Consider the following 25,472-nt stretch of genomic DNA (forward strand, 5'->3'; position numbering starts at 1 on the left):
GTTTGAAATCCAAATTCCTTCAGACGTGCACATTCTGTTGGGTTAGCTCAGTGCTATGGGAGTAATGAATAAATGAGAGAAAACTGCAAACGAGAAGAAAGTTTTTGCAGTTTTCCATCCTACTTTTTAGAATGCTTTCAGCTGTAAATGTTTTATGGGCGCCTCCTCCCATGTGATGCATTTCCTTCGCTGTCCTCATTGGTGTGGATTATTTATTTGGTTTTATATATATATATATATATATATATATATATATATATATATATATATATATGTGTGTGTGTGGGGGGGGGAGAGAGAGAGAGAGAGAGAGAGAGAGAGAGAGAGAGAGAGAGAGAGAGAGAATGATTGACAGCTAGAATCAGAGCGGAAATGTAGTTAGCTTTATTTTCCTTCTGGCATGAATAGGTTTCTTGTGTAGTTATTATTTTTTAAGTTGTTGTAATAAAGATGCAATAAAATACCACAACTTGATAAAACACCACCACGAAATAGAAAAAGGCAGACACATTCCCGTTCCAAGATCCTTTCTGCTGACTCCAGCTTTTACATTCCCCAAAGGAAGCTTTCCAGTTCCATGCCTTTAAATTCTCCTCTTCCAGTCAAGCTCTTTTCCCTGTACCTGGCCCTGAATACCTTCCTCCGCCTTTTCCTGAACTGCTGCTCACAGAGGAGATGGGCTGAAGCGGCAGCTTCTATTCCTGCCACTGCTGCTGGCTGCTTGCCTGTTCGTCCCCAAGGGCAGGTAGACAAGCGCCATTGCTTTCCCTCCTGCCCTACATTCTCCTGGCCTGCAGCTGATCCTCAGTGTCCTTCCAACTTTCTTGGATGGCGGCCTGGCTTTTCTGGCTGTCCCAGCAATCCGTTGGCAGTGGAAAGAGCTGTGTTTCAGGAAAGCAAGGCTGGTCTCCTGCTGATGTATTTCCAGTATGTATCTGAGCTCTTGGGAACACCAGAACATGTGGCCGACAATTCAAAGTGTTGGTGCTGACCTTTAAAGCCCTAAAGAGCCTTGACCCTGTATACCTGAAGGAGTGTCTCCACCCCCACCATTCGGCCCAGACACAGAGGTCCAGCGCTGAGAGCCTTCTGGCGGTTCCCTCATTGCAAGAAGTGAAGTTACAGGGAGAGGGCCTTCTCAGTAGTGGAACCCACCCTGTGGAACGCCCTTCTATCAGATGTTATGGAGATAACTGTGCACCTTTTAGAAGACATCTGAAGGCAGCCCAGTATAGGGAAGTTTTTAATGTTTGATGTTTTATTTTATATTTCTTTGAAAGCTGCCCAGAGTGGCTGGGGCAACCCAGCCAGATGGGTGGGGAACAAATTGAAGTGTAGGTGGGTTCTCACAAGACAAGACATAGTGATAACAGCAAGGACCTTTATTGAACTACATAACTGAACAACAGGGACAAAGCAACTGCTTATATGCATTTCTGAAGGCCTGGGCCACTCCCACTCCCAACGTGATTGGCAGTCTAAACTTCTAAGCTGCAAATCATCACTTGGAGTTTAAGGGCCAATGGCAGAGGCCCAAATCTTGAAATGTTCTGCGATTGGATATCATGTATCGAATCAGAACACAGGGACTCAGAATCCTTAGTCCAGACTCAAGGTCAGGCAAACAGACCGCTGAATACATAACACAAATAATGGAATTATTATTATTACTATAATTATTATTTATTAGAGTGTGCAGGCAATCAGCGAAGAGTGGCTGCTATTGAAAGGGAAGGCAGGCAGCTTCTGCTCACACTGCCAGTCAGTTCCTTGGTACAGCTGCCAGTGCCTCTGCTCTTCATTTCTCAGGCAATGGGAGTTGAGGAAAGGAACTTTCCCTGCTCTGAGGGAGCTCATGGAGGGCACCTTTCTCAGAGGCCTCTGAAACCTTGAACCATCCCTGATGGTAATGGTGACTGTGGATGTCGGGTGGGGGGAGGGGAAGACACTTCCCTTGCCTCCCAGCAGGTGAGTTGCCACTGCAAACTCACCGACAGGCCCCTATGCCATGAATTTTTTTGCCCAGTAGCTCCTATGCACCAATGTTTTAAAGGCCTAGGAGAAGGTGAGACCAGATGGCACCCCTCTTTGATGGAAGAAGAAGAGTTTGGACTTGATATCCCGCTTTATCACCACCCTAAGGAATCTCAAAGCGGCTAACAATATCCTTTCCCTTCCTCCCCCACAACAAACACTCTGTGAGGTGAGTGAGGCTGAGAGACTTCAGAGAAGTGTGACTAGCCCAAGGTCATCCAGCAGCTGCATGTGGAGGAACAGGGAAGCGAACCCAGTTCACCAGATTACGAGTCTACTGCTCTTAACCACTACACCGCACTGGATACATTGCTTCTCTTTCATCGCTGTGCTTTTCTGTTTCAGGACAAGTGATAAAAGAAAAAACCTAGCCAAGCAGAAAGCAGAAGCTCAGAAGAGGCTTTACGGCCAAGGCTCCATGAAAAGGCTGTCGCCGGTGTCTTCCGACTGGGAGAAACAGCGCCGTTCCCTAGAAAGGAGGAGAGAGGAACTGGTAGATTGCTTTTATCAAATAAATGAATAAGCAAGCCTCTGTTTTCTGTCCTTCCTCAAGGAACATGTTTGATCATTTCTTAAATGTTCTTGATTTTCAGAAGGAGAGACTGGCACAAGTGCGCAAGCAGATCTCTAAAGAAGAGCACGAAAACAGGCACATGGGGAATTACAGGTAGCTATGTCATCTGGGCTTCCTATCAGGAATAAATCTTGGGTACCGTTGCTTTGTAGCAGGTGAGCGTGGTGCCTCAATCCCATTTGTGCAAAGGTGCTTTTCTGTCAGTGGCTGAAAGGGATGGCATGGATATGACTAGTGCTGCCAGTTATTGAGTTTAAAAATAGTTACCACCAGCAGCAAGATTTACATCTGGTGCAGAGGACAGGTGCAGCGCTGTTTCGCCGCAAATTGCGATTTGGCAGAATCAGGAGGTGTCCTTGGAGACAGACATTCCTTGTCCTTCCTTTGTCCAGAGTGAATTTCTTTCTCTGCCTGCCTGCCCTGGTTTTAAATCTTGGTCAAGATGAGAGGTTATCGACCGTGATTATTGAGAGTGCGTATATTATTCTAAAGCTATGATCAAAAGTAATAAGAAGCATGGGGGAATTTGCTGCTGGTTAGGGAGGAGGGCGAGGAGGGAACCATGCGCTGCCATGGCTTTGCATATTTGCATATTTGCAAACTACTGAATTCAGGAAGCCTGCACCCAGCCTTAGAGATGAAAAGGTTATTGTTTTAGTGAACTGTTAGTTTATAATACTCAGCAAATAATGTCAGTCAGGTTTGCTTTCGTTTTGGCATTTACATTATGATTCTTTTAAATTCGTAAACTTTGTTAGGAACTTGATAGGTGGACAGAAAAATACTTGTAATAACTAACTAACTAACTAACTAACACAAACATAAGACCCTGGATTACCACTCTAACTAACTGTGAAATATAAAATTACTTATTTCCAGACACTACAGTGAAAACATCCATTGGGTGCTCTGGTGATTTCTGTCCCTGAATATATTTCTTTCTTTTCTTTTCTTTTCTTTTTTTTGCAAACTCAGAACAATAGGGTTGAATTATGAAAGCGAAATATTACTGATTTTTTTTTAATGAGACAGATCATGCTCTGCTTTGCTATCAATTGATAGTGCACCTGATGAAGTAAGGTGTGTTTTAATGGAGCTTATTCCCAGTCGTACTTAGGATTGGATCCGTAAATCACAGAAGAGGCAGCAGCCTTTCCCAGTCCAGTTTCAAACTGTATTCCAGAGACCCCTAGGTTACCTGGAAAGCTTATCAGGAGCTTTTTACAGTCAGAAGATCGGTATTGGTGGACAACCACCCTTGAAAGGCAGCTTTCCAATCATAGGTACATAGGAAGTTGACTTGCACCAAGACAGAATATTTATCCATCTAGCCCATTATTTTTTTACTCCAACTGGCCTGCTACTCTCAAGGGTTTCTCCCAAAGAATCTTCTTTATCATCTAAGGGTTTCACCCAAAGAATCTTCTTTATCACCTTACCTGGATCTTTTAAGTAAAGTCGGCAGGGATTGAACCTGCAGCCTTCTGTTTGTAAAGCATGGGCTCTGCCCCCAAGCAGAAACTTGCCCCGTAGTCAGTCTTGCCTTGAAACGCACAGCCACAGGGAGGTATTGAGCATCCTTGGGTCTGCTCATTTAGGGCAATGAAATGTCCAGTAGACATGGGCACTTCAACGGTAGGTCCACAGGATTCCTGTAGTCCTTTGTACATTTATTTATATGGGGCCATTGCTCTTTCAAGAGTTTTCTGAACAACAACAAGTCCCTGCCCCCAAATAAAGAGAGCCCCCAAAGTCTGGATGAATTCTGCTCCTCTGACCCCCCCAGCTGTCTATGGCAGTCTTGGGCCATTGGATAGTATAGCACAGGTGCTAGACAAGGCAAGAGGGGTGGCTGGCACCCCCTTCTCCCAGCCTTATAGAAAGCAAGAGATGGCTCAGGATGGATTATTGTTTTTCAAGGATAGCAATGGGATCTCCCACTCCTTTTTGCAGCACCCCTGCCCCTTGAACTCAGCCTTGACACTTCTGAATTATGAATGCAATATTTTGTTAATGTTTCATGCCTTGCACATACCTGATGTTGACATTTCAGTGAGTATTCAACGTTTCAAACCTTCCTCTCTATCCATAGAAGAACTAGCCTTGTCCCATTTTTTTCTTTGCTTTTTATAGCTCGTAACACCTATCCACACCCCTGTTAAACCACACATAGAGTAATTGGACTAGACTTAGTCCCCACCAGTGTATGCTTCACGTTGCTGGTGAACACTGAACAAATCGTACCTCCGGAGGTTTTGCGCATAAGCCTCTGGGATCAAACTAATACACACATCCCCGTGGTATGAATGGAAGCTCACTTCCCCACTCTAACATGACTCCTGTTCATTTCAGTGCAGTGTGTGGTGACCTTGTTGGATTGTGGCTACACTTCATAATTTTTCTCCTCCTCCTTCTGTTTAAACCATAGGCGTATTTACCCTCCTGACGATAAGCTGCTACTTGAAAAATATGAGGGCTTGTTAGCCGCTGCCTTTCAGACGTTCCTTGCCGGTAGAGCAGCTTCACTTCAGCGAGAGATGAACAACCCCCTCAAAAGAATGAAGGTGACCACTGATTCACCCAACTTGCATTTCTGTTCCAGGGATGGGTAATGTTATTGGACCTCAACTCCCATTGGTTTCAGGCAGAATGGCCAATAGGGATGGCAAGAGTTGTCATGTGACAAACAGTGGTGCGGCAATAAAACCACTAGCACATTTGCAAAGCTAAGCAGGGTTTGGTATGTTTTCAAATTGGATGGGGGACTGTGTGTTGAGATTTCTGCATTGCAGTGCGTTGGACCAGGTGACCCAACTCTGCAGTTCTATGATTCTACAAATACCTGGATGGCCAGAGCTTCTTCACCCCTCTTTTGTTCCATGATGTTGTGTGGTGCCAAGTCTTCCCATAAGCACGGTGGAGTTTTTCAGTAGGGTTCCCTCCAGCACACAATTCCTCCAGCTTATGGCAATGAACTGACAGCATTCAAGACTGGTGTGTGAGAGGAAGTGTCTCCGAGATAGTTTCCATTCATCCAGATGTTCCAACACATCTGCCCAAACACATTCCATTGACTAAGCATTATCTCCGATAATGTACCTTCTCTGTGAGTGTCTGCCCATTTTCAAATGGCTCCTAGAAGAGAGGGGTTGTGTAATGATGTGTCTTTGAAAGCTTCAGGGAGACGTTTTGGGAGATGGAAGAAACATCTCCCGACAACCTAGTCTCCAAACTTGGCAGCGGTCCTTTGACACAACCGCAAACCTGCAGTTTCGCCTCATCCCATGTAGAACTTTTTGATAGCATTCAGATGAAAAGCTGTGCTGGAATCCCTGTGCCATCATCCCTGCTCCTAGTGTACACCTACTGGCATAATTTTCTGCTTACCACTTGAAAGGCATGTATGCGAGAAGATTCTTTTGGCATCAATTGGGCATCTGTGTTAGCTGTACCAACCTAATTAGGCTCCAGCAAGCCTACAGTAATACATAATGCCTTCCTTTTGGAATCTAGCCTCTGCTTGATGAGAAGCAAGAGGCCATGTTCATAATTTTGTGTGCATTCCGGCTTTTTATATTAATCCAGAGATTTAACCCCCACCCATCCCTTTTTTTAGGAAGAAGACATACTGGATCTTCTGGAACAATGTGAACTGGATGATGAGAAGCTAATGGGCAAATCTGTCCGGCCACGTGGCCCGAAGGTATGTCACTGCATTCTAAACACCTCTGAAGTTTGGGACTGGTAAAATCAGGATAGCACTCCCATGCTGCAGACAAGAAGGTTAATGCCGCAGACTGATAGGAGGGTTCCCTGCCCTTGGGGAACAATTTCAATAGGACTCTAATACTTCCCTTTACTTTTTGCTAAAACAAAAGACATCCCAAAACTACATGGATTGCAAGCGGGATGTTTCTTCTGTCTTCCCTTCCTCCCTATTTTGATTTTTGCACTGAACTGGCCATTTATGTCCTCTAGATGGCACATTTTCACTTTCTTACAGGAAGTACTTTTATGCTAAGCCAGCTGTATCTGTTTATATACTCCCTTGCATTGCATCTCTTTTAGAAACTGCATGTTAACGTGATGTCAAATAACGCACATGCACATTATATATAACAGACACACAAACTCCCAGGCTGACAGTGTTGTGGCTCGTTTTCCCCCAGTGCATTCTCTTCCTCTCTGTTTCACCTCCGAGTCCTATATGGTTCTGTTAATTCAGTAGGTGGTGGCAGCTACTAGTAATAACTAGGACATTTTAGGGCAGGTTTTGTCCCAATAGTAAAGCTTGGACTCTTAGTCACCCTTTAATTTTGCCTCCCCCGGTGACCCCTTTTGGGGCACCCGGTTAAGGACCGAGGCTTAAGGATTCTCTGAAGGACAGCTGGGTACATCACTACCCTCAGCTGAACGTGCAGCACAGCTCTGCAAAGATAAATTGCTCGTTTTTATCTCGAGTGACCTACTTTTCACTTAGAAATCATCCGAAAACAGGCAAATAAAAACCCAACAGCTCAGCTGGTAAAGAGATTAACCACCATGGCTGCGAAGGCCAGTGGGGCAGTCTTCTTGAAACAAATGTTACATTTCCAGAGGATTGTTTGTGCTGATGTTCTGTTTTGCATCTGCTTCATGGAGGGAGGGAGGACAATTATCCGACCTTGTCAGTGGTTCCTGTGGCTGTTTTGTGTCTCTCTCTCTCTCTCATATTTTGAAAGATAAATGACCCTGACTGGATATAGCGTCCCGTGTGCATATGGGATTACAGTGAGGCTTACTGGGCCAAGTCTTGTTTTCATTGCTTAGGGTTTTATCCCCCAGTGCTGTCTGGCTGGTTTGTTTTATTTTATTTCCAAACCTGCTTTATAAAACCTTGTGTTGCACCTACATTGGAAACATTATATGAATGAGTGTGGCTTAAAGAACTAAGCATGTGAAACCCCTTTTCCTAAAAGAGGTCTAGTGGACATGTATTACCTTTCTCTCACCAATATTACACTGACATTTTGAAAGGGGAAACTTTAGGGCAGTTTTGGGGGACCTGCAGCCCTCTTGGCATTGTTTGGGTCTATTTATTGAATCTTTCAATTGTTACCAAACTGTAAAATCAAATCAGTGTGTGTGTAAAAGTATGTGTGTGTGAGAGAACAATACAGAGATTCAGTTCCCACACATAGGAGATTATTTACTTTTCCATGCTACAGTCCCATTGGGGCTGGCCCTATTGTTAGGCAGAGAAAGGTGGTGGTCTCAGGCAGCTGAATTTGTGTGTCATTATTTGTTACCGAAGTATTTTTACTGGCAGGGAAGCCACACTTGCGAGATTTTCTGCCTCAGGTACCAAAATTATACACCTTGACTTGGGTGGGGAAGGGGGCACCATTTGCTTCTCCAGTGCAGGAAGCAAAATGTATTGGGCCTGACCCAGTCCCTTGCAGTGTCACAGAGGCTCCCAACCCCCCCAGAATGAAGTAGGTTACAGTGAAAGTGGCGGGAGAGAAATGTTAATACATTTTTTTTCCTCCCCCCTCTCCAAATTTCTCTCCAGCCCTTGTATTCCATGCCAGAGAGTGCGCAGTTCTTGAAAAAGACCAAGAACAACAGCAGCGGCAGTAGCTGTGAAAGCAGCAGTGATCTATCTGAATGGGAGGAGGAACCCGAAAAAGAATATGAAAATGCAAAGAAAGAGAGGAATGTCTCATTTGATGTTGAAGACAGAAAATTAATAGAACGATCCAGTAAGTTAGATAAATACAAAGCTAATGAAGTTTTGCAGAAAGCATGCATTATTATTATTATTTTTCAAAATGTGTGCACATGGTTGCTAAATCTGAAAAAGCCACTGGGGACCATTTATGGATCTGAGATACTGAGAATGTGAGGTCTTCTGAACTACCCCCTTACTCAACTATCTCTTCTGTGTCCCCACCTCTTTCCACGTGTATAACACAAAAATGCATCCTGAATCATTTTAGCGCTTCTCAAAATATCTATGGAGTACAGCCCCATTATAATTTGAGAGTCTCACAGTTTCAGCTCTGCCTGCTTTCAGTCTCACGGAAAGTCACGTCTTTCTCTTTCCTGCCTGTATGTGTCTTTTCGTTAGAAAACCTATTTTGCTTTTTTCCATTTCTAAGGAAACGCTTGGGGTGACTCATATCAGTAAAAACCAATCTAACAGTCAATGATGAAACAGCCAAAAGGCATCGGGGGGGGGGGCGGGGGAAGAAAGAAAGAAACAGAACGATAAACAGACAGTAAACAAAGAAATTCAAGCTCTAGTCACACCAAAAGCTTTCTCAAGTAACAACGTTTTGAGTCTACAGTGGCACACTGGTAAATAGAGGGCCAAGTGAACCTCCTAGGGTAGGAAGTTTCCATGTTGTGGGGGCCTCAGCAGAAAAGGCTCTGTTGGACAACCCTGCCAACTGTATCTCACAAGCCAGTGGGATGCAGAGAAGGGCCTCACCAATATATTATCACTATATTGCTGGGGATTGATTGGGAGGTTGGAGGAGGCAGTCTTCTGGTCCTAAGCCATTTTGGACTTTAGAGGCGATAACAAATTCTTTGCGTAAGGACCAGAAACTTTGGCTTCTCGGTTTTCCTTCACCCATCCCCGCCGCTCAGTGCTTACTTCCGAGGCAAAGAACTGGGGCGTTAGAAGAAGGGGGAAGGATGTCAGGAAGGGAGCGAACATGCCTCTGATTGGCTCTTCCTCAGCAGTGTAGTGCATCTTGGCTCTTGCCTGGCGCATGTCAGCAGGAGAAGTGTGGGTAGACAAGGCACCCAAGCAGAACTGGGACTCTGTAAGGGAAAAGAGGGATCCCAGAAATGTCCTGGACAGGTGAAGAGGTTGGGAATCCCTGTTTAAAAAAACACACAAAAAACACATTGGTTTGAGAAAGGGAAAAAGGGGTGTTTCGCTTTTCATTTACTGCGTTGTATCTCTTTGCAGGCAGAATGCATTGGAAGCGGCCTCTTAAGAAAGTCCCTTCTTACGTATCGCCCACGCCGTTGTCAGGTCCTATGAGGCGTTCTGTGAGCTGCCCTCGCTCCATTTCAGTCTTGTCTATGCAAATGCAAGGCGCCGAAAACCGCCCTTTCTCAGCCAAGAATTTGGTGCAGCTTTCTCGCCCGTCTTCTGTGAGTAGGTCACACTCTTTAAACAGAGGTTCATCTGCGGGCAAAATGTCTCATACTGCCAACCTGGGTACTGTACATTCTCCTGTGGTAAGTTAGCAAATCACACCTGGAGGTGAATTGTTTGGGATTTGGTGTGGTGTCCTCTTATTATCCAAGCCTAAAATTTCTAGTTCTGCAACCAGCAATTCACAGGTAACTTAACCCAAATGAGTTTAAGATTCATAAATGTTAACTAAAGATTATTTAAGCATCCTATTATACACACCAAATGAGATATATCCAATCCATTTTGGAAACTCAAAAGGTGTTATTCAGATATGCTGAATTTGGTTAATTCACACAGCCACGGTTTGGATAATGGGTGTGGGATTTTATTGTGTCTGAATGTTATTTTGGTGATGTTTTCCCAAATATTTTTCAAGTGATGTTGGTTGTGGTTTATTTTGAAAAATCTGTTGAACTGATTCCAAATCAGCATAGATTTGTTCTGTAGCACTGGTGATTACAACTAACCTTGCTTCTCAATTGCTACTTTTATATGTACAGCATTAGAACATTGAAAAATGATGCTGTTGTTTCGGCTACTACAGTAAATTACAGAATTTAATCAAAGGAAGCCAGAAATTCAGGCACAGCCAAATGACCAAATACAGATCATGATGATTATAGAGATGTTGTTGTTGTTGTTGTTATTGATAGGAGAATGAGAAGACACATTTATCCGTTCAAATCTTCCCAACAACCATTATATGTGTTTTACAGCCCAGTGTTCTACAGATTTCCTAATAATATATGTGGCAGAATATTTTCTTGTGGTTTCTTACACCAGTACATATAAACATACTCAATTGTTCAATGGCTGCACAACCACACTGGGGTGGAGGTTGGATGAGGCAAGATGAATGATATTTGCATGCAAATAAATGTTCTTACCTCCCTCACCCACAAGCTTCCTTCAAGCCATCTTTTACCAGAGTGGTCCGTGAAGAAGCTGCAGGGAATGTTCAGGTTCTAGAGCCCAGCAATAACGAGGACACTGGTAATCAGGGGGCCACTGACCCTGAAGCTGGCAGGCAGGAGCCCACTGAACCAGCTGCCAGAGCACTGGAACCTTTTGAGCCAGAGCCCCATGGGTACCTTCCAGTGGGCCCAAGGAACCACATGTCTCCCACACTCCCACAAGGAGTGCACCAGGATAGAGGCCATGGAATGTAGGAGACATCTTCAGACCAGAGGGTTGGCCCTTGAAGAAACTTATCTTTTCCACAAGGGGACAGAGGCTAGGAGAGGTGGATTGGAGACAGAAGGTCAAAGGGGACTGCTTTGCTGCCAACCTTAGCTGGAGCAAGTTGCTCACCAGTAGCTCTCCGTGGTGCTGCAACGAACAGCCTGCCTTGCTCCATAGGCTTCCTCCACAGGGACATGACATTGTGGAGCTGGAGGCCAGCAAGTGTGGAGCTTTGGTACTCAACCCAGATTTGGGACTGCAGAGGGGATGGGAATCATCACTTAAAGCCGAATGCTTTAGCTGAGATCCTTGCATTGCAGAGGGTTGGACTAGATGACCCTTGGGTCCCTTCCAGCTCTAAGATTCTGTGATTCTATCTATAGCTCCAGGTTTTGTAGGTTGTTCTCTCCAGAGGCTGGCTTCCTAATTGCTGTGGTGAGGGAGCAAATGTGTGAGGTGACTGAATCATTCCGTGTGGCCGTGTATGTATGTTGACATTTTTATTATGACCTCATGGTTCTATGGGACCCCAATGGAGGCTTGTAGGATAGGATAAAAACAGAAATTGGTTCCTGCGATAATCAGAGGACTGCAACTGCAGCAAATAAATGTAACCAACAATAAAATAGAACAACCCTTCTGTTATGGAAAATTGAAAGTTAAAAGTAACCCAAAGCGATCTTTAAGCCAGCCGAGGTTTTTCATATGAGTTAATGTGGTTCTAGGTGAGAGTATAACAAGGCTTTAAAATGAAGTCTGTCACCTATATGGAACCCTTCTGTCATTGTAACAATGTACTGAAAATGTGATGCCCATTTAAATGAATATTTAGTGACTCTTCTTTTTTAAAAATATGGAGTGCTACATCTTCTGGTAGAGAGATCCTGCTTGAGGCCCGTGTTATTTATCTGACAGAGCAAGAGACGTATTTCTTTTAATAATGTGAACAAAATCACTTGCAAAGTAGGAGGGCTAAATACTGACAACGAGCTTATAGTTTTACGTTATTGTTGTGTAATTAAGAATAATGTACTGCAGCTGACCAACAGCATGAAAAAAAATCGATTTTTTTAAAAAAAATTTAGATTGCTGGAAAACTAATCATTTGGTAAAGATAAAATGTTTGTTGTGAATTGTGAGATAAAATAGATTTAGTGAGTCGTTGCTGTTAGATTAAATACCGCTTCCACAGATCAGCAGAAACTGAGGTGATGATCCCAAACACACTTAGTTGGAAACACGTGTCAGTTAAATCAATTGGATTTACCTCCGAAGAAAAGTGGTTAGGGCACTGCTATAAATATTGAGGAATATATAAATGCCAGCAAAGCAGACGCTAATGTCAAAGCAATACATTCTGCATCATTTTCAGAGCTGTTTTACTGTACACACATCCTACAAAACATGTTGTTAAGTCCAGTACTATATATTGCTTCGTTACGATCTCTTGCTTCAGCATTAGAAATCTTGCAGATGCATCATATACTTTCGATTCTATATATTTCATTTACTGTATCAAAGGCCCTTTTTAAGATCCATAAAAACAGCACACACAGAGAGAGATCTTCCAAGTTATTAATCATTTTATGCACTATAATGTACTGATCAATACAAACATGCCTTTGCCTGAAGTCTCCTCCTCCTCCTCCTCCTCCTGGAATGTGTCTGTGTTTTGATTCATGTTTGCAAAGGTTCTTTTCCACAAAAGGCAGTGAAATCCAAGATCCATTGAATTCAGTAGCATACCCCCCGCAATCCCAACATTTTGTTTATGTATTTTGGTTTTGAATTTCCCTGCTCGGTTCTTCTAAGCAGAACATTAGCAAGAAAAGTGTTCCTCACCTCTGCTTCTCATGTGACTTTGAAATCCCACCCCGCCACACAGCCAGATAACACTCTTCTCTCTTGGCAGACGGAAAGACAACAGAGAGCCAAAGAGCAAGAAGAGGCCCTCACAAAGGAGTCGCTGGTCATTTTCACTAGTATGAAGATCCGATACCCAGGGAAAAATAATGAAGACGCAGAATTAATACTTGAAGACGTGAGTATCGGAGAAGGGAAAATTATAAGCAACCGGGTGTTTATTTGACGACGAGGCTACAAAGGTGATGGACGAGGTGACACTCTTTAATGAGGACATGTTCCTTACCCACACCCCGGGTTCCCACTCAGTAGCAGAATCCTCTGCCTCTGCACCACACTGTCTCCATAGCCATCACTGCGTATGTGTAATATAACAGTGAAAAACATTCACACAGTAAACATGGTCAGAGAAACGAGGGGCTTTAGCATCCCCAAGCAACCTTTGTTCCAGCCCTTACCTATCCTGCTTGATGAGTTTTGCTGAAATCACGATTTGATGTTGGAAAGGAATTTTCTCCAGGACATTTTTTTGGTACAGTTTATATCCTGCCCTTTATCCAAAGACCCCCAGGGTATTAAGAACATAATTCACACAGCATAATAATGAAAACATAGCACATAGCATAAGAATACGCACAGCAAAACAATAAAATAATCCTAATAAACTTCTTCTTGGGCCACACGGCTTGGCTTACTTGCCTGAGTCATATGGAACTCTGTAACTTCGAAGCTAGGCACATCTCTTGGCGGGGGAGGATCAATGGGTGGAAAAGACTTTTGTTTGCTTGAGAGGCTGCCCGTCAGAGTAGACAACATTGAGCCAGATTCATTTTAGCCAGTGTGGTGCTCTCCAGATAATTACTGGACTACAGCCGGATCGACACTGATTTGAAAAAAACACTTAAAAAAACCTGTAATGTATCTCTCAATGCAATTTCCCATTGATGACGGATCACTGCTCTGCAGTGCCCTCTGGTGTCACATTTTTATAACACATTTTTAACACTTGAACTGACCAGTGTAGGTTAGCTAGTCCTCCCATTATCCCTGGCCATTGGCCACACTAACTGGGCTGATAGGAGTTTGCGTCCAACACCATCAGGAGAACAAAACGTTGGCCTCCCATAGATGGACAGATAGCCTGACCTGGTATAAAGCAGCTTCCCATGTTTCGTGGTTGGTTCTTCAAGCACCTTTGGAGATCTGGATCATGTAAGGTTTTCCCTCTTGAGATTTTGGCAGAAGAAGATCCTGACTTTGGGCCAGTGGTTAGACAATGACTCGTAGATGCACCCGCCCCTCCAAAAGCCAGTTCAACATAGTTCCCTCCATGTGGAAGCAGCAGCTGCGCCATTTCCTTAGCCATGCCGGCTATCAAACCATGCATGCACACATGCAGCTGTTTCCACACTCACAGGTGACCGCGAGAACTTTTCTCTAGATGCCACCCTTAACAGCAACTGCTATGGCCGTACTCATGGGCACTCTATGTTACCCATAAGATTGTACGGAAGGCAGGGTTTGGGCAGCTGACGTGCTGGAGGAATTGCAGTGAGAGCTAACAGGATGGTACCAAGTTGATCAGACCAGCCACCCTTCCCAGACTTCTTAATACCTTTGACAAAACAGACACCAGGCTATCGATTTGACCTTCTGTAAAATGCCAAATGTACTCCCCTGCGGTTCACTTCTTCTGACGTTGGCATCTTTTTGAAACTTCCGTTCCTTTTTTTTTTTTGGTATATAATTTTTATTGAATTTTTTGTTTTACACTTTAAAGTATTCATTTTTACATCTTTAAAATATCTCTGACTTCCTTTCTTCTCTTTCCCATGGTTCATTTTACATACCATAAAGCCCTGCATATTTTACAAAAACTATACCATTCAGTATTCCATTATTGCATCCGTCAAAACTTATTTACACTGTTGAATTTATCTTAATGCTGCCTGCGTTTTCAGCTGTACACAATTCTATCCCATATATCCAATAAACGTTTTCTAATCTTCTCTAAACATATGTTCTTCTTGTTCCCTTATTCTATATGTTAAGTCTGCAAGCTGCGCAAATTCCGTCAACTTAAGTTACCATTCTTCTTTGGTTGGGACATTGCTCGTTTTCCATTTTTGGGCTAACGAAACACGGGCCACAGTAGTGGCATACATAAATAACCTTTTTTGACACCTGGGGGAAAAAGTTTAGTTCCGAACCTTGCTAGGCTGTTCTCACCCAGTGGCTTTTTACTCCTCCTGTTGTTGTTTAGCAGCAGAAAAGGTCCATAAGCCTAACAGTATTGTTTTTCTTTTCCTTTTGCTCTTCCGTCCCTTTGACCTGTAAACTGGGACATTTCAAATGATCCCCCTCCCTTCTTCACCCACCATCCTTACGGCTAGTTTTTAAACCACCCCCACAATCTTTCTCAGTTACTCTTTGCACCATCTGGTGGTGCAGCTTGAAATACTACTCGGTAGAACTACAGATCCTTAACAGGCTTCTGTACAGTGGTATCTCGGGTTACAGACGCTTCAGGTTATAGACTCTGCTAACCCAGAAATAGTACTTTGCTTCAGGATGAGAACAGAAATTGTTCTCCAGCGGCGCGGTGGCAGCAGGAGGCCCCATAAGCTAAAGTGGTGCCTCAGGTTAAGAACAGTTTCAGGTTAAGAACGGACCTCCGGAATAAATTAAGTACTTAACCTGAGGTACCACTGTACTGCGAAGTACAGGGTGAGTCCTTTAAAAGAGGCCCTGTGGATACAGAATACACATGTTCTACAGGGCCTCTTTTAAAAGACTCACATTAAAAAAACCCCACCTTGCAGTCCACAAATGTGTGCTACAAAGCAACAGTTTCAAAAGTGGGACGCATTAGGAGGTACGCAGTTTGGCCCTAACTGTATGGGCTTATTTTCAGACTATTTTCACATGTGCATGGCTGCCATTTCCCTTGCTTTATGGTGGCTGGCATTTGTCCCCATTAGAGCAGTTGCACCGATGGGGAAACATCTTATTGTACCTATGGCAGTAGTTTGATTTCTTCAGAAATAACATCATTTTAATTGATTTTTTTTTGTCTTTTATACAGATTATGGATAATTGGAAATTCCATAAATCAAAAGTGGCCTCATATTGGTTAATTAAACTAGACTCTGCAAAACAGAGGAAGGTGAGTGGTGCATACTCCTCTCATAGTGTGTTAGCCATTAGAAATAACACTTTTAATGAATTCTTAACTGCATTGGTCATTTATCTGGTAATGTCTTATCTCAGTTGAACTTTTAAAAATTTGGTATTCTTGAGGGTCAGTAAGAAGCAGTAAGTATTGTGCCCATTTTTAAAGGTCGTTTAGGTTGCCAAATCCATAGGTCAGTTCAGATGTAGCAAGAAACCAGGGTGCCTCACTAGAAGAATGATCCGCAATAAGCATCTTGTTCACAGGCCTTTCCCTTTCCTTCCTCTGACACACCTACAACGAGGAGACTGTTTTTATTTTAAACAAAATCATATTTCTACAACACTGTTCCCTGTGGCACCTGAACTCTGGAAACTGTGGTTTGCTTCAACTCTAGCTGGTGAGCAAATTAGATCCCGAAACCACGGTTTAATCTTGACTTGCTCTTATTAACAAGAGTTTAAACAAACCATGGTTTATAGTACTGGAAGCCAAAAGTAGTTCTCTGGTCCAAGGAACTGGAGTGTCACAATCAGCAGGGTTTTTGTGTGTGGGGGGATCAGCCTGGATGGCTCAGTTGGTTAGATCATGGTGCTGATAACAGCAAGGTTGCAGGTTTGATCCCCTGATGGGACAGCTGCATATTCCTGCATTGCAGAGGGTTGAACTAGATGATCCTCAGTGTCCCTTCCAAGTCTACTATTCTATGAACTACTAGGTTAGAAGTATTTCACTGATTGCACTGATTCCTGTAGTTCTGCTTCGTCTTGCATAGCTCTTCAGAATTGCATATTCAACCATCCAGTTTTCTCCAGTGCAAGGCTGTTCTTAAAAGCACTGTAGACTGTGTTTTCCGTGTAGGATGAACACACACACACACACACACACACACCCTCCCCCCAAACAGTAAGTGTATCTGCTTTCTTCCTCTGACAAGTATAAGTGGTACCCCAGGCACACAGTCTGGGTCAAGATGATATACTAGGTCATTACGAAGAAAAATGGCACTTCTGCAAATGGCGGATGTCTTTGTTCAGCTTGCAAAGACATGCCTGATGACTCAGGGGGCTAATATTACCTGAAGCGCTGATGAGCTCTCGACGTCTTTTGGCAGCAGTGCCTTGCCGTAGGCTTCTCCGTGTGTTTAATCCTAACCTCTTTGAGCAATCAGAGTCATTTTTAAGGATGCAGTTAAACAGATCGCTTAAGGTTTCGCATTGACCTTGAGGCCCAAGGTTTTCCGAGCGTGACGCAAAAGTACAGAAGCTCGGCCTGTCCATATGCCACCATATGGGAAGGGAACTGATGGGGAGAAGGGCAGGCAACAGTAACAAATATAGTCGAAGGCTTTTTTAAAAGATTTCAATTAAGGGGCGTAGCTAGTAGTGGCATAGCATATAAGATGGAGGCAGACACTCTAGCTGCAGAGTGATCTAGCAGATACACTAAATGGTCCATCACCTGCTGGTTTATGTGTTAGGGGTAAGGTGAGCTGAATGACTAATATGCACATATTATTGAGGAGAATATGCACATTGTTTCTCCACGAACAGGTCATTGTGCACATTTCCTGATTCAACGCATGCATTCTCCAGCAGACTTTTGCACATCTTCTGGGCAACGTGGATAATCTGAGAATGTGCCTGTGCACATTATCCCAAGGATGCAATGCTAGAGATGATGCATTATTGCCCAGAGGATGTATAAAGGTGCAGTACATTGGAAAGTATTAATAGTTGGATAAATGGCGGCATTACTTGAGCAGGTCACCTTAGCAAGAAAACTATGCGCAGGTTATCTTGCAAGCTTGGATAGTTGGGTGAGGGTTTTCTCCTGGTTCTTGCGCACAGGAGGTACATGTGATCGTTGTGGGAGCGAATCTCAGGACTTTCGTATCCCTTCCACTCACAAGCAGAGCCATTAATATCAGCCACGGTTTAGTACTGTAAAAATGGCTGTGCAAAGCAGGCCTCACAATCTGCCTGCCGTAAAAAAATAGAGATGGATCAAAAGGGCAAGGCTTCCTTGTGTAGGCGCTTAAATGTGGAGAGATTGTTCTTGTGAAGGTTCTGCACAAGCAGGATTCCAGTGCGGTTTTGTATTCCGATTTCGGCACCTTTCAGCTTGACTGTAATCTGCAATCTGCAGGAAAGTTAAATAAAAAAGGACAATTTCCTTCTTTTTCTTTTATAAATGACAGCAGATTGTAGTTACAAAGCACATATGCGTGCTGTTCTACAATCTTTCATGTTTGGGGGGCGAAATATCCTTTCTTTTTGCAGAAGGTGGAAATCACAATAGAAAACACAATTGCAAAAATTGTGCAGTGGCCTTTCCCCTTGTGAATGTTAATTCCTGTACATTGTATATAAACTTACCTGTGGATGTTCAGGCTTCTGTGAATCCTGACATCCATCTATACTGGTCTGTTTAAGAAGTGCTAATTTACCTTCCCCACCCTGCCAGCTTCCCTGCCCCCCCCCCTTTTTGGCTGAATGCCTTCCTAAATAAGTTTCTCTTGAAATCAGAATCTTTAGTTAAATTCATATGCAATTAGCCTTAGAGGCACAGAATGGTCCCTGCAATCATCTTATGCTTATGGTTTCACATTTTGATGTTGAGTGGAAGCTGTTGGTCCAGCGTTTAGCCTATGAACCTCTAACCCTCATTTACAGAAGATTGGAATTGATAAGTTAATTGTGCCAAGAACTGAGTCAGTGACTTGTAGTCAACACACTGAAATGAATTGAAATGAGGAAGCTAGTGTCCTAAGGCAAAGTGAGTTGATTTCATGTGAAGGGAGTTTCAATTTATCTTCCCAAGCTCTGCATGTATCCCCGGGGTAGATTCCTGTGGCAAAAGTTCACACGCCGTTTAAAGCGCCTTGCTATGCCACTCACAGAACAATCCCATAGATGTTTACTCAGAACTAAGTCCCACTGAGTTCTTTGGTGCTTGTCCCCAAGTAAGCAGGTTTGGCATTGCAACCTTAGTCCAAGAAACCAGCCCTATGGCCCACAGTTACGTTATTAGCTGGGTTGTGGAAAAAGAGGTAGAACTACGCTGAATTGCTAAAAAGATTGGCTTGAGCTTGATGACCGTGTGGTACATGTTGAAACACACACAAAAAAAGGAAAGGCAAATTAGAGTTTATACGAGAACCTTACAGCTCTTTTCTCCCCGGCTTCTCTTATAAGCCGAACACAGTGGTAAGAAATTCCCAGTTCAGTTTATTTGTGTTTTTTTTAAAAAATAGTATACAGTGGTACCTCGGGTTACATACGCTTCAGGTTACAGACTCCGCTAACCCAGAAATAGTGCTTCAGGTTAAGAACTTTGCTTCAGGATGAGAACAGAAATCATGCTCCGGCGGTGTGGCGGCAGCAGGAGGCCCCATTAGCTAAAGTGGTGCTTCAGGTTAAGAACAGTTTCAGGTTAAGAACGGACCTCCGGAACGAATTAAGTACTTAACCCGAGGTACCACTGTATAGGGTTTGGCTGCATTAGACCATCGTTTCCTTCTGTTAAACTGGATGTGGGCACTATTTTAGGTGGAAAGACAGCACTGAAACTTTGAAAACAAGCACTGTAGTGCTAGTCTGTAAAATGCAATTAAGGGTAGGTGCAGAAGAGGAGTGGTTCTCCCAGAGGGGCGAGCCACAGCAATAGATTCCTGACAGCAGCATCCTCTGCCACCTACCAGGAGAAAATGGGGTTAGGTAGGGGCTGTGTGAATGCCTTGGCAGAGCCAATCTGGTCCTCGCAGTGGTGCATTCATTCAAGCAGCCCTGACGTTCCCCCTCCCTCTCGTCCCTCCCTCTCCCTCCTCTTACTAGTAAGCAACAGTGCTGCTGTTGTTTGAGGGCTGTTGCTGTGGTTCTGTCCCACCAGGAGACCTCCTCCCGGTACTCGAGTAACAGAAAACAGGAACCGGAAGTATATATTTTCGCAACGGGGCGAGCCTATTTTTCACCTGTGCTTAAAATGCCAGCGATATAATGATCAGCAAATTAAACGCTAATTAATTGCTTGGTTATCTTGTTCCTTCCTCTGTGTGTCAAGCACAGGCTGTTTGCCTTTTTTAAAAACAACAACGAAGTGCAGCACAAAATTAATTCAAGTGAACGTTCATTCCTTGCTTTATTTAAAAACAAAGAACGCATGCAAATACAGCCAACAGAAGCATTTCAGGTTTTGTAAACGTTGAAAACCTGCTCTGGAGACGGAGGGGGAATTGATCTCATGACATTGCAGGCTTCTCAGTGCTGGGTTTAGCTGCTTTAGGCTGAAAAACAGGAAGAATGGGGTTCCTTTGAAGTCGATCCTTTAAGAAAAAAAATGAACACATCTCAGCAAAACATGGTAAATGGGCTCACCACTCAAGTTATGTAAGTCTGGAAGCACCCCTGTGGGAGTGATTAGTTGTGATTAGTAGAAAGTTTTGATACACAATTCAGAGAAATCAAAGTGTACGCAGAGTTTGTCGAAACCTGTTCATCCTCCTTATGAATATCCCTTTCTTATCCACAAAAAGTACTTTTGTTATTCTCCTTGCAAATGAGTGAGATAAAATGTTCTTCACACGCCTAATAAAATTTTGATCTGATCTCATTTGTTTCGATTGCAGGCACTTGTCATAACCATGTGTCAAATTTTAAAACCTAGCCTTTCATCGTTGTCTTTTTGTCGTTGGTATTTTAAGTATTTATTCCTAGAGGCTTGCTGGCACAACATTGGTCTTCGAGTTTTTGTTTTTGTTTTTTAAGTATTCCTTTATTTACTTATTTATCTGCTTACTATAATTCTTTCCCCAGGTTTTAGATATTGTGAAAGCGAGCACCCGCTCAGTTCTGCAGCGTGTCTGGGGAGTTTCAGATGTTGAATGTTTACATTTGTACCGACTCCTTAATCGTGTGTTTAATCGCCTGCTATGGAGCCATGGTCAAGGTCTGTGGAACTGTTTCTGCAATTCAGGGTAAGAAGCAATATATTACCTTGTAACTGTCATGACTTTCCTTAACATAAAAGCACCATTTTTTTTAGTGCTGCGGGTTTATTATTATTATTATTTTCTCATAGTGAGTTCCTTACTAAATCTTAAATGTTCTCAGAATTTTCTTCCAGTCCTAGAATGGTGATGGTTTAGAACTTTTGATAAGGATGGATGGGACATCCTTGAACTCCTCAGCATCTGTGTCCTGTTCGATTTAATGGTCTGCGCTAAGACCGCACAGATTAGGGTGTTTTACTGCTTGGCTGCCTTAACTTTTGCAACCAGAATCCCTGCTGCTCTGTCCCTATGGCAGGCAGAGTGGATGTTGGCTAGGGCAAGAGAGGCATGTGTATGTGTGGCTGGATGGGAAAGAAGTGTGGCAGCTCCAGGGCCTGGCATATTTATTTCCCCTACCTTCTTAGGGATATGTTGAGGGAATATGCAGTATCCAAATCTTCCTTCAATCCACTTTTCAGTTGCTTCTCTCCCCCCTGGCCATTAGAGCACCAGTGGCGAAGAAAAGGCAACTGTGGAGTACATTATCTTTTGGGAGAGACCGGCCGTGCAACCCTAAGCATGTTTGCACAAATACTCTTTCTGGTAAACATCAGTTCATGCACATATTTATTAAACAGCGCTTAGAAAAAATGGAGTATCAGCTTCAGGATCTGTCCTTCCAGTGAGCACTCAGGGCTGATTACCTATCCATTCTTAAGGAAATCAGCCCTGAGTGCTCACTGGAAGGACAGATCCTGAAGCTGAGACTGCAATACTTTGGCCACCTCATGAGAAGAGAAGACTCTCTGGAAAAGACCCTGATGTTGGGAAAGATGGAGGGCACAAGGAGAAGGGGACGACAGAGGACGAGATGGTTGGACAGTGTTCTCGAAGCTACCAGCATGAGTTTGACTAAACTGTGGGAGGCAGTGGAAGACAGGAGTGCCTGGCGTGCTCTGGTCCATGGGGTCACGAAGAGTCGGACACAACTAAACGACTAAACAACAATGCCAAAATAGGCTTCCAAGCAGTCAGAGTTGGGATCTATTGGTCCATGTATCAGACCAATATATTGGGAAATCTATTGGTAAGAACAGAAGGGCAAGCTTTGTGACTTCGCTGAGCAAAAACTGGGCCATCCGCTCTTATGACTGGCATGTACCAACCAAAGCTTATCCAGTTGGATGCTTCTCCGGAGGATCCAACTCAGCAACAAGGATCCTTTACAGACACATCACATTTAGGGTTGTTGTTTTTTTATTCCAGTAAAACATTGCTTTTGTTGTTGTTCCCTTTATAAGCTAATATAATGGCTGTCCAACATGAAGGTCTGTATTCCAGTCATGCTTTTGTTTAGCAACTGTTATGATGCTCCATCAGAGACTTCAGATGGTTGCACAAACCCTTGATCTGCGTCCTGCATTTTATGAAAGCAACGTCAGTGTGGCGTATCTTATGCCGACACTAAAGGGTTCTGCCATTGAAGCTTCGAGACGCTCGCCGAACAACTGGCTTGTGGGCTTCTCCCTCTCCCCCCGAAAGCCGAAGGTTAACTTACTCATTTGTGTTTTATATTTCCTACCGTCTGCTGGTGAAATAGGGTAGGCTCTTTACTGTAAACGGGCAAGGTCGTGCATTATTCCTCTTCCTTCTTCCATGGCTAAATCTCTCCTGTAGAGCAGTAAAGCTTTTAGATTGCTATTTGTGACAGAAAACATGAGGTCATGTCTGTTTCCATGCCAACAGGAGCTCCTGGGAGACGATATTCAGTAGAAGCACAGAAGCGGTGACTGACGATCAGATCCAGTGTTGCCAACGAATAGTAGATCTTTGTAAACAGTGCCTGCTAGTGGTTTACAAATACTCTGCCGATTCCAGAGGGTCCCTCACTGGAGTTTACCCAGACTGGGATGACACAAGGTATACACACCTCCTTTATTTTGGCTTCATATAATCTAACATTAGTTGCAATGCAGGGTGGCAAGGATTTGATTAGGTTGCTCTATGTGTTTTAATTTTTTTTTCCATCTCAGGTTGGAAAGCACACAAATAACACATCAACAGATGTTTCAGCCTAACAGTTGTTTACAGGGCATACTTTCGGGGTTTCCCGAACTTGGGTCTCTGGCTGTTTTTTGGACTACAATTCCTATCATCCCTGACCACTGGCCCTGCTAGCTAGGGGTGATGGGAGTTGTAGTCCAGAAACAGCTGGAGACCCTGGTTTAGCGTATGGCAATCCACTGCAAGGGAGCTTGCTCATTTCTTCCCTCACGAAAACAGACTGTGGAACAACAGGCCCATATAAATGGGGGTGAGAGATATGCCCTCCCTCAGATGTTGGATTCCCGACTTCCATCACACCCAGCCAGTGGTCAGGGAGGATGGGGCTTGAAGTCTATAGAGCGCCACAGGTTCCCCACCCCTGATTTTAAATGAATATGTTCTTCTGCGCACTCAACAAATCAGCCCTGAAGCACACATAGTGATGGCTTAGAAGCACTGTCTTGCCTGGTCGGAAAGGACCATGAGTCCCAGAGAGCCATTCTAGAACTGCCAGGAACAAGTGTGGGACTCTGCCAGTCTCCTGTCTAGACTTTCTCATAAGTCATGGAGTGCTTCCACCACATGAGGGAGCCTTTTGATGCAAAACCACTCCAGGCTAGGCTATGTGAAGTGTGAGTTTGTTTTTCTTTAGCTGGTGCTTCATTTGTGTGTGAGATTGAGGGCCCCTCCAGACATCTTTTTAAAAAAAACACAAAACCCATTATTGTGCATTCAGCATGGTATTCATGAAGGTGTTGGGTTTGTGCCTGCGGTCCTACAGTTTTGTTTGGTGCATGCCCCTTGGCTTCCTGACGAAACGCTGTAACTTGTGGTTCTTTTGGATGCGGCCTAAGTTTAAAACCGGCAGAAGATGCAACACAGGGATAAAGTAGCAACATCATGCATTTCGAAATGACCATGCCATACCACATGTTGGCTTTAAAAAAATAATAATTCCCCAAACAAACTGAGGAGAGGAAGAGCAGCTCCACTAGTAATTCATAGAAAAACCTAGCTTAAAAAGAAACACTCTTAAGTTTGCCTTAAGAAAGATAACGGGGATGAGCAGTGGTCTGTTGGGATCAGAATTCCACCATCTTATAGATGACCTACAAGAGCTGCATGCAACAGCCTTGCAGCTCCTCTTGCACAACAGACTACCATGAATGCAACACAGCTTCCTCTTCCACCCTTTTCAGCTCCCCAAATGCCCTCAAAATAGTCTCCAGTGTGCTGAGGGACCCTCTGTTGCATGGTGTGTGTTTTTGAGGGGGTACAGGAGGAGAGGAAATGGAATTCCTGTTGCTCCAAACCTGCTTATCATGTGATAAAGCATTTTAAGATCTGCTCATTGGATTCCTCTCCTTAACTTCCTGTCTGCAAAATGCCCACTCCCACCCTTAAGTACTCAGAAATTTTAGTGTTATATGTCCCTTTTCCATTTCTTCCTGGCAGTTAATCAACCATGCATTTAGTCACCAGCATTTCCATTGGAAATGAGTTTTAATCGTCGTTTGTTGACTCTCAGATCTCAAGACTGGATTCTAGCGTGGCTGCCTTTGCTCTTATTGAAGGGAAAATAGATAGTCTTCTAGGTGCATTTGCCAAATTGCTTTTCAAGTGGGCATAGGAAAGTATGTGTCTACTTTCTCTCCCCACCTCCTGTTTTCCCATGCACAACAAAACTACACAAAAAGACAAATTTAGGTCTCGCGGATCGTAAACTTGAAATGGCCAAAATCAGATTTGGGTGTGGAAGTGTGTGTCTCGTGGACGAATGAGCATTTGGGAAATGGGCTGTCATTTTTTGGCGCTAGGCATTTTTTTGCATAATAAGGTCTTGACATCGTCAGTGAAAAGAGAGTGTTGGATTGCTACTGGTTGTTGAAAGAGACAGGATTTGGCTATATGGCTCGGTGGTTTGTCTCTGGATAAGGTACCTTCTTTTTGTTCATCTAAGGCAAGCATGGCCAAACTTGGCCCTCCAGATGTTTTGGGACTACAACTCCCATCATCCCTAGCTAACAGGACCAGTGGTCAGGGATGATGGGAATTGTAGTCCCAAAACATGTGCAGGGCCAAATTTGGCCATGCCTGATCTAAGGGTTTCGAAATGCAGGGTTCTCCACATGTAATTCAGGAAGTTTTTTTGGTTTTGTTTTTGCTGAACTTCATACTGCTCTACCACTCTGCATAAGTTTGACTCCAGTTTAATTTCTACCCGACCATCTGTGCTGGTGCAAATGACACATGTGTGTGCAGGCACAGGGTGAACGTTCTGCTCTGTCCTCAAGTGGCCTCTCCTAAAACTGCTTTGAGGTTTTATTACAGTCCAAGCGGTATATAAATCTTGTGAAAAAATTTGCAGAGAAAACATTTTTGCAGTGCCTGAAGAGCTGGCTTTTAAAAATGGCAC

The 25,472-nt window shown here is 43.6% G+C and overlaps 1 protein-coding gene and 1 long non-coding RNA gene across 7 annotated transcripts in view; one reads left to right on the top strand and one right to left on the bottom strand.

The window, feature by feature from the left end:
• The window catches only part of TTLL7 (tubulin tyrosine ligase like 7), an 80,016-nt gene that overhangs the window by 48,699 nt on the left and 5,845 nt on the right, over positions 1-25,472 (top strand). For 3 of the 5 annotated variants that reach the window (XM_083620812.1, XM_083620811.1, XM_083620815.1), the window contains 10 exons: positions 2,380-2,527; positions 2,628-2,701; positions 5,037-5,172; positions 6,225-6,311; positions 8,160-8,349; positions 9,570-9,844; positions 12,898-13,026; positions 15,934-16,014; positions 20,835-20,995; positions 22,757-22,930. In XM_083620812.1, coding sequence (XP_083476938.1) covers positions 2,380-2,527; positions 2,628-2,701; positions 5,037-5,172; positions 6,225-6,311; positions 8,160-8,349; positions 9,570-9,844; positions 12,898-13,026; positions 15,934-16,014; positions 20,835-20,995; positions 22,757-22,930 — 1,455 coding nt within the window. The remainder of the gene's footprint in view (positions 1-2,379; positions 2,528-2,627; positions 2,702-5,036; positions 5,173-6,224; positions 6,312-8,159; positions 8,350-9,569; positions 9,845-12,897; positions 13,027-15,933; positions 16,015-20,834; positions 20,996-22,756; positions 22,931-25,472) is intronic. The other 2 variants (XM_083620813.1, XM_083620814.1) reach the window with 1 other exon arrangement.
• Positions 20,136-22,749, bottom strand: LOC310765639. 2 transcript variants are annotated; one of them, XR_014549692.1, is made up of 2 exons: positions 22,593-22,749; positions 20,136-20,344 (listed from the first exon to the last, which is right to left on the bottom strand). It is a non-coding gene; the product is annotated as an uncharacterized lncRNA (long non-coding RNA). The 2 variants fall into 2 exon arrangements; XR_014549693.1 differs by having other exon boundaries at positions 22,569-22,749.

This window comes from Podarcis filfolensis, assembly GCF_964270895.1.
Source record: "Podarcis filfolensis genome assembly, chromosome: 6".
In the NCBI taxonomy this organism is placed as follows: Eukaryota; Metazoa; Chordata; class Lepidosauria; order Squamata; family Lacertidae; genus Podarcis; species Podarcis filfolensis.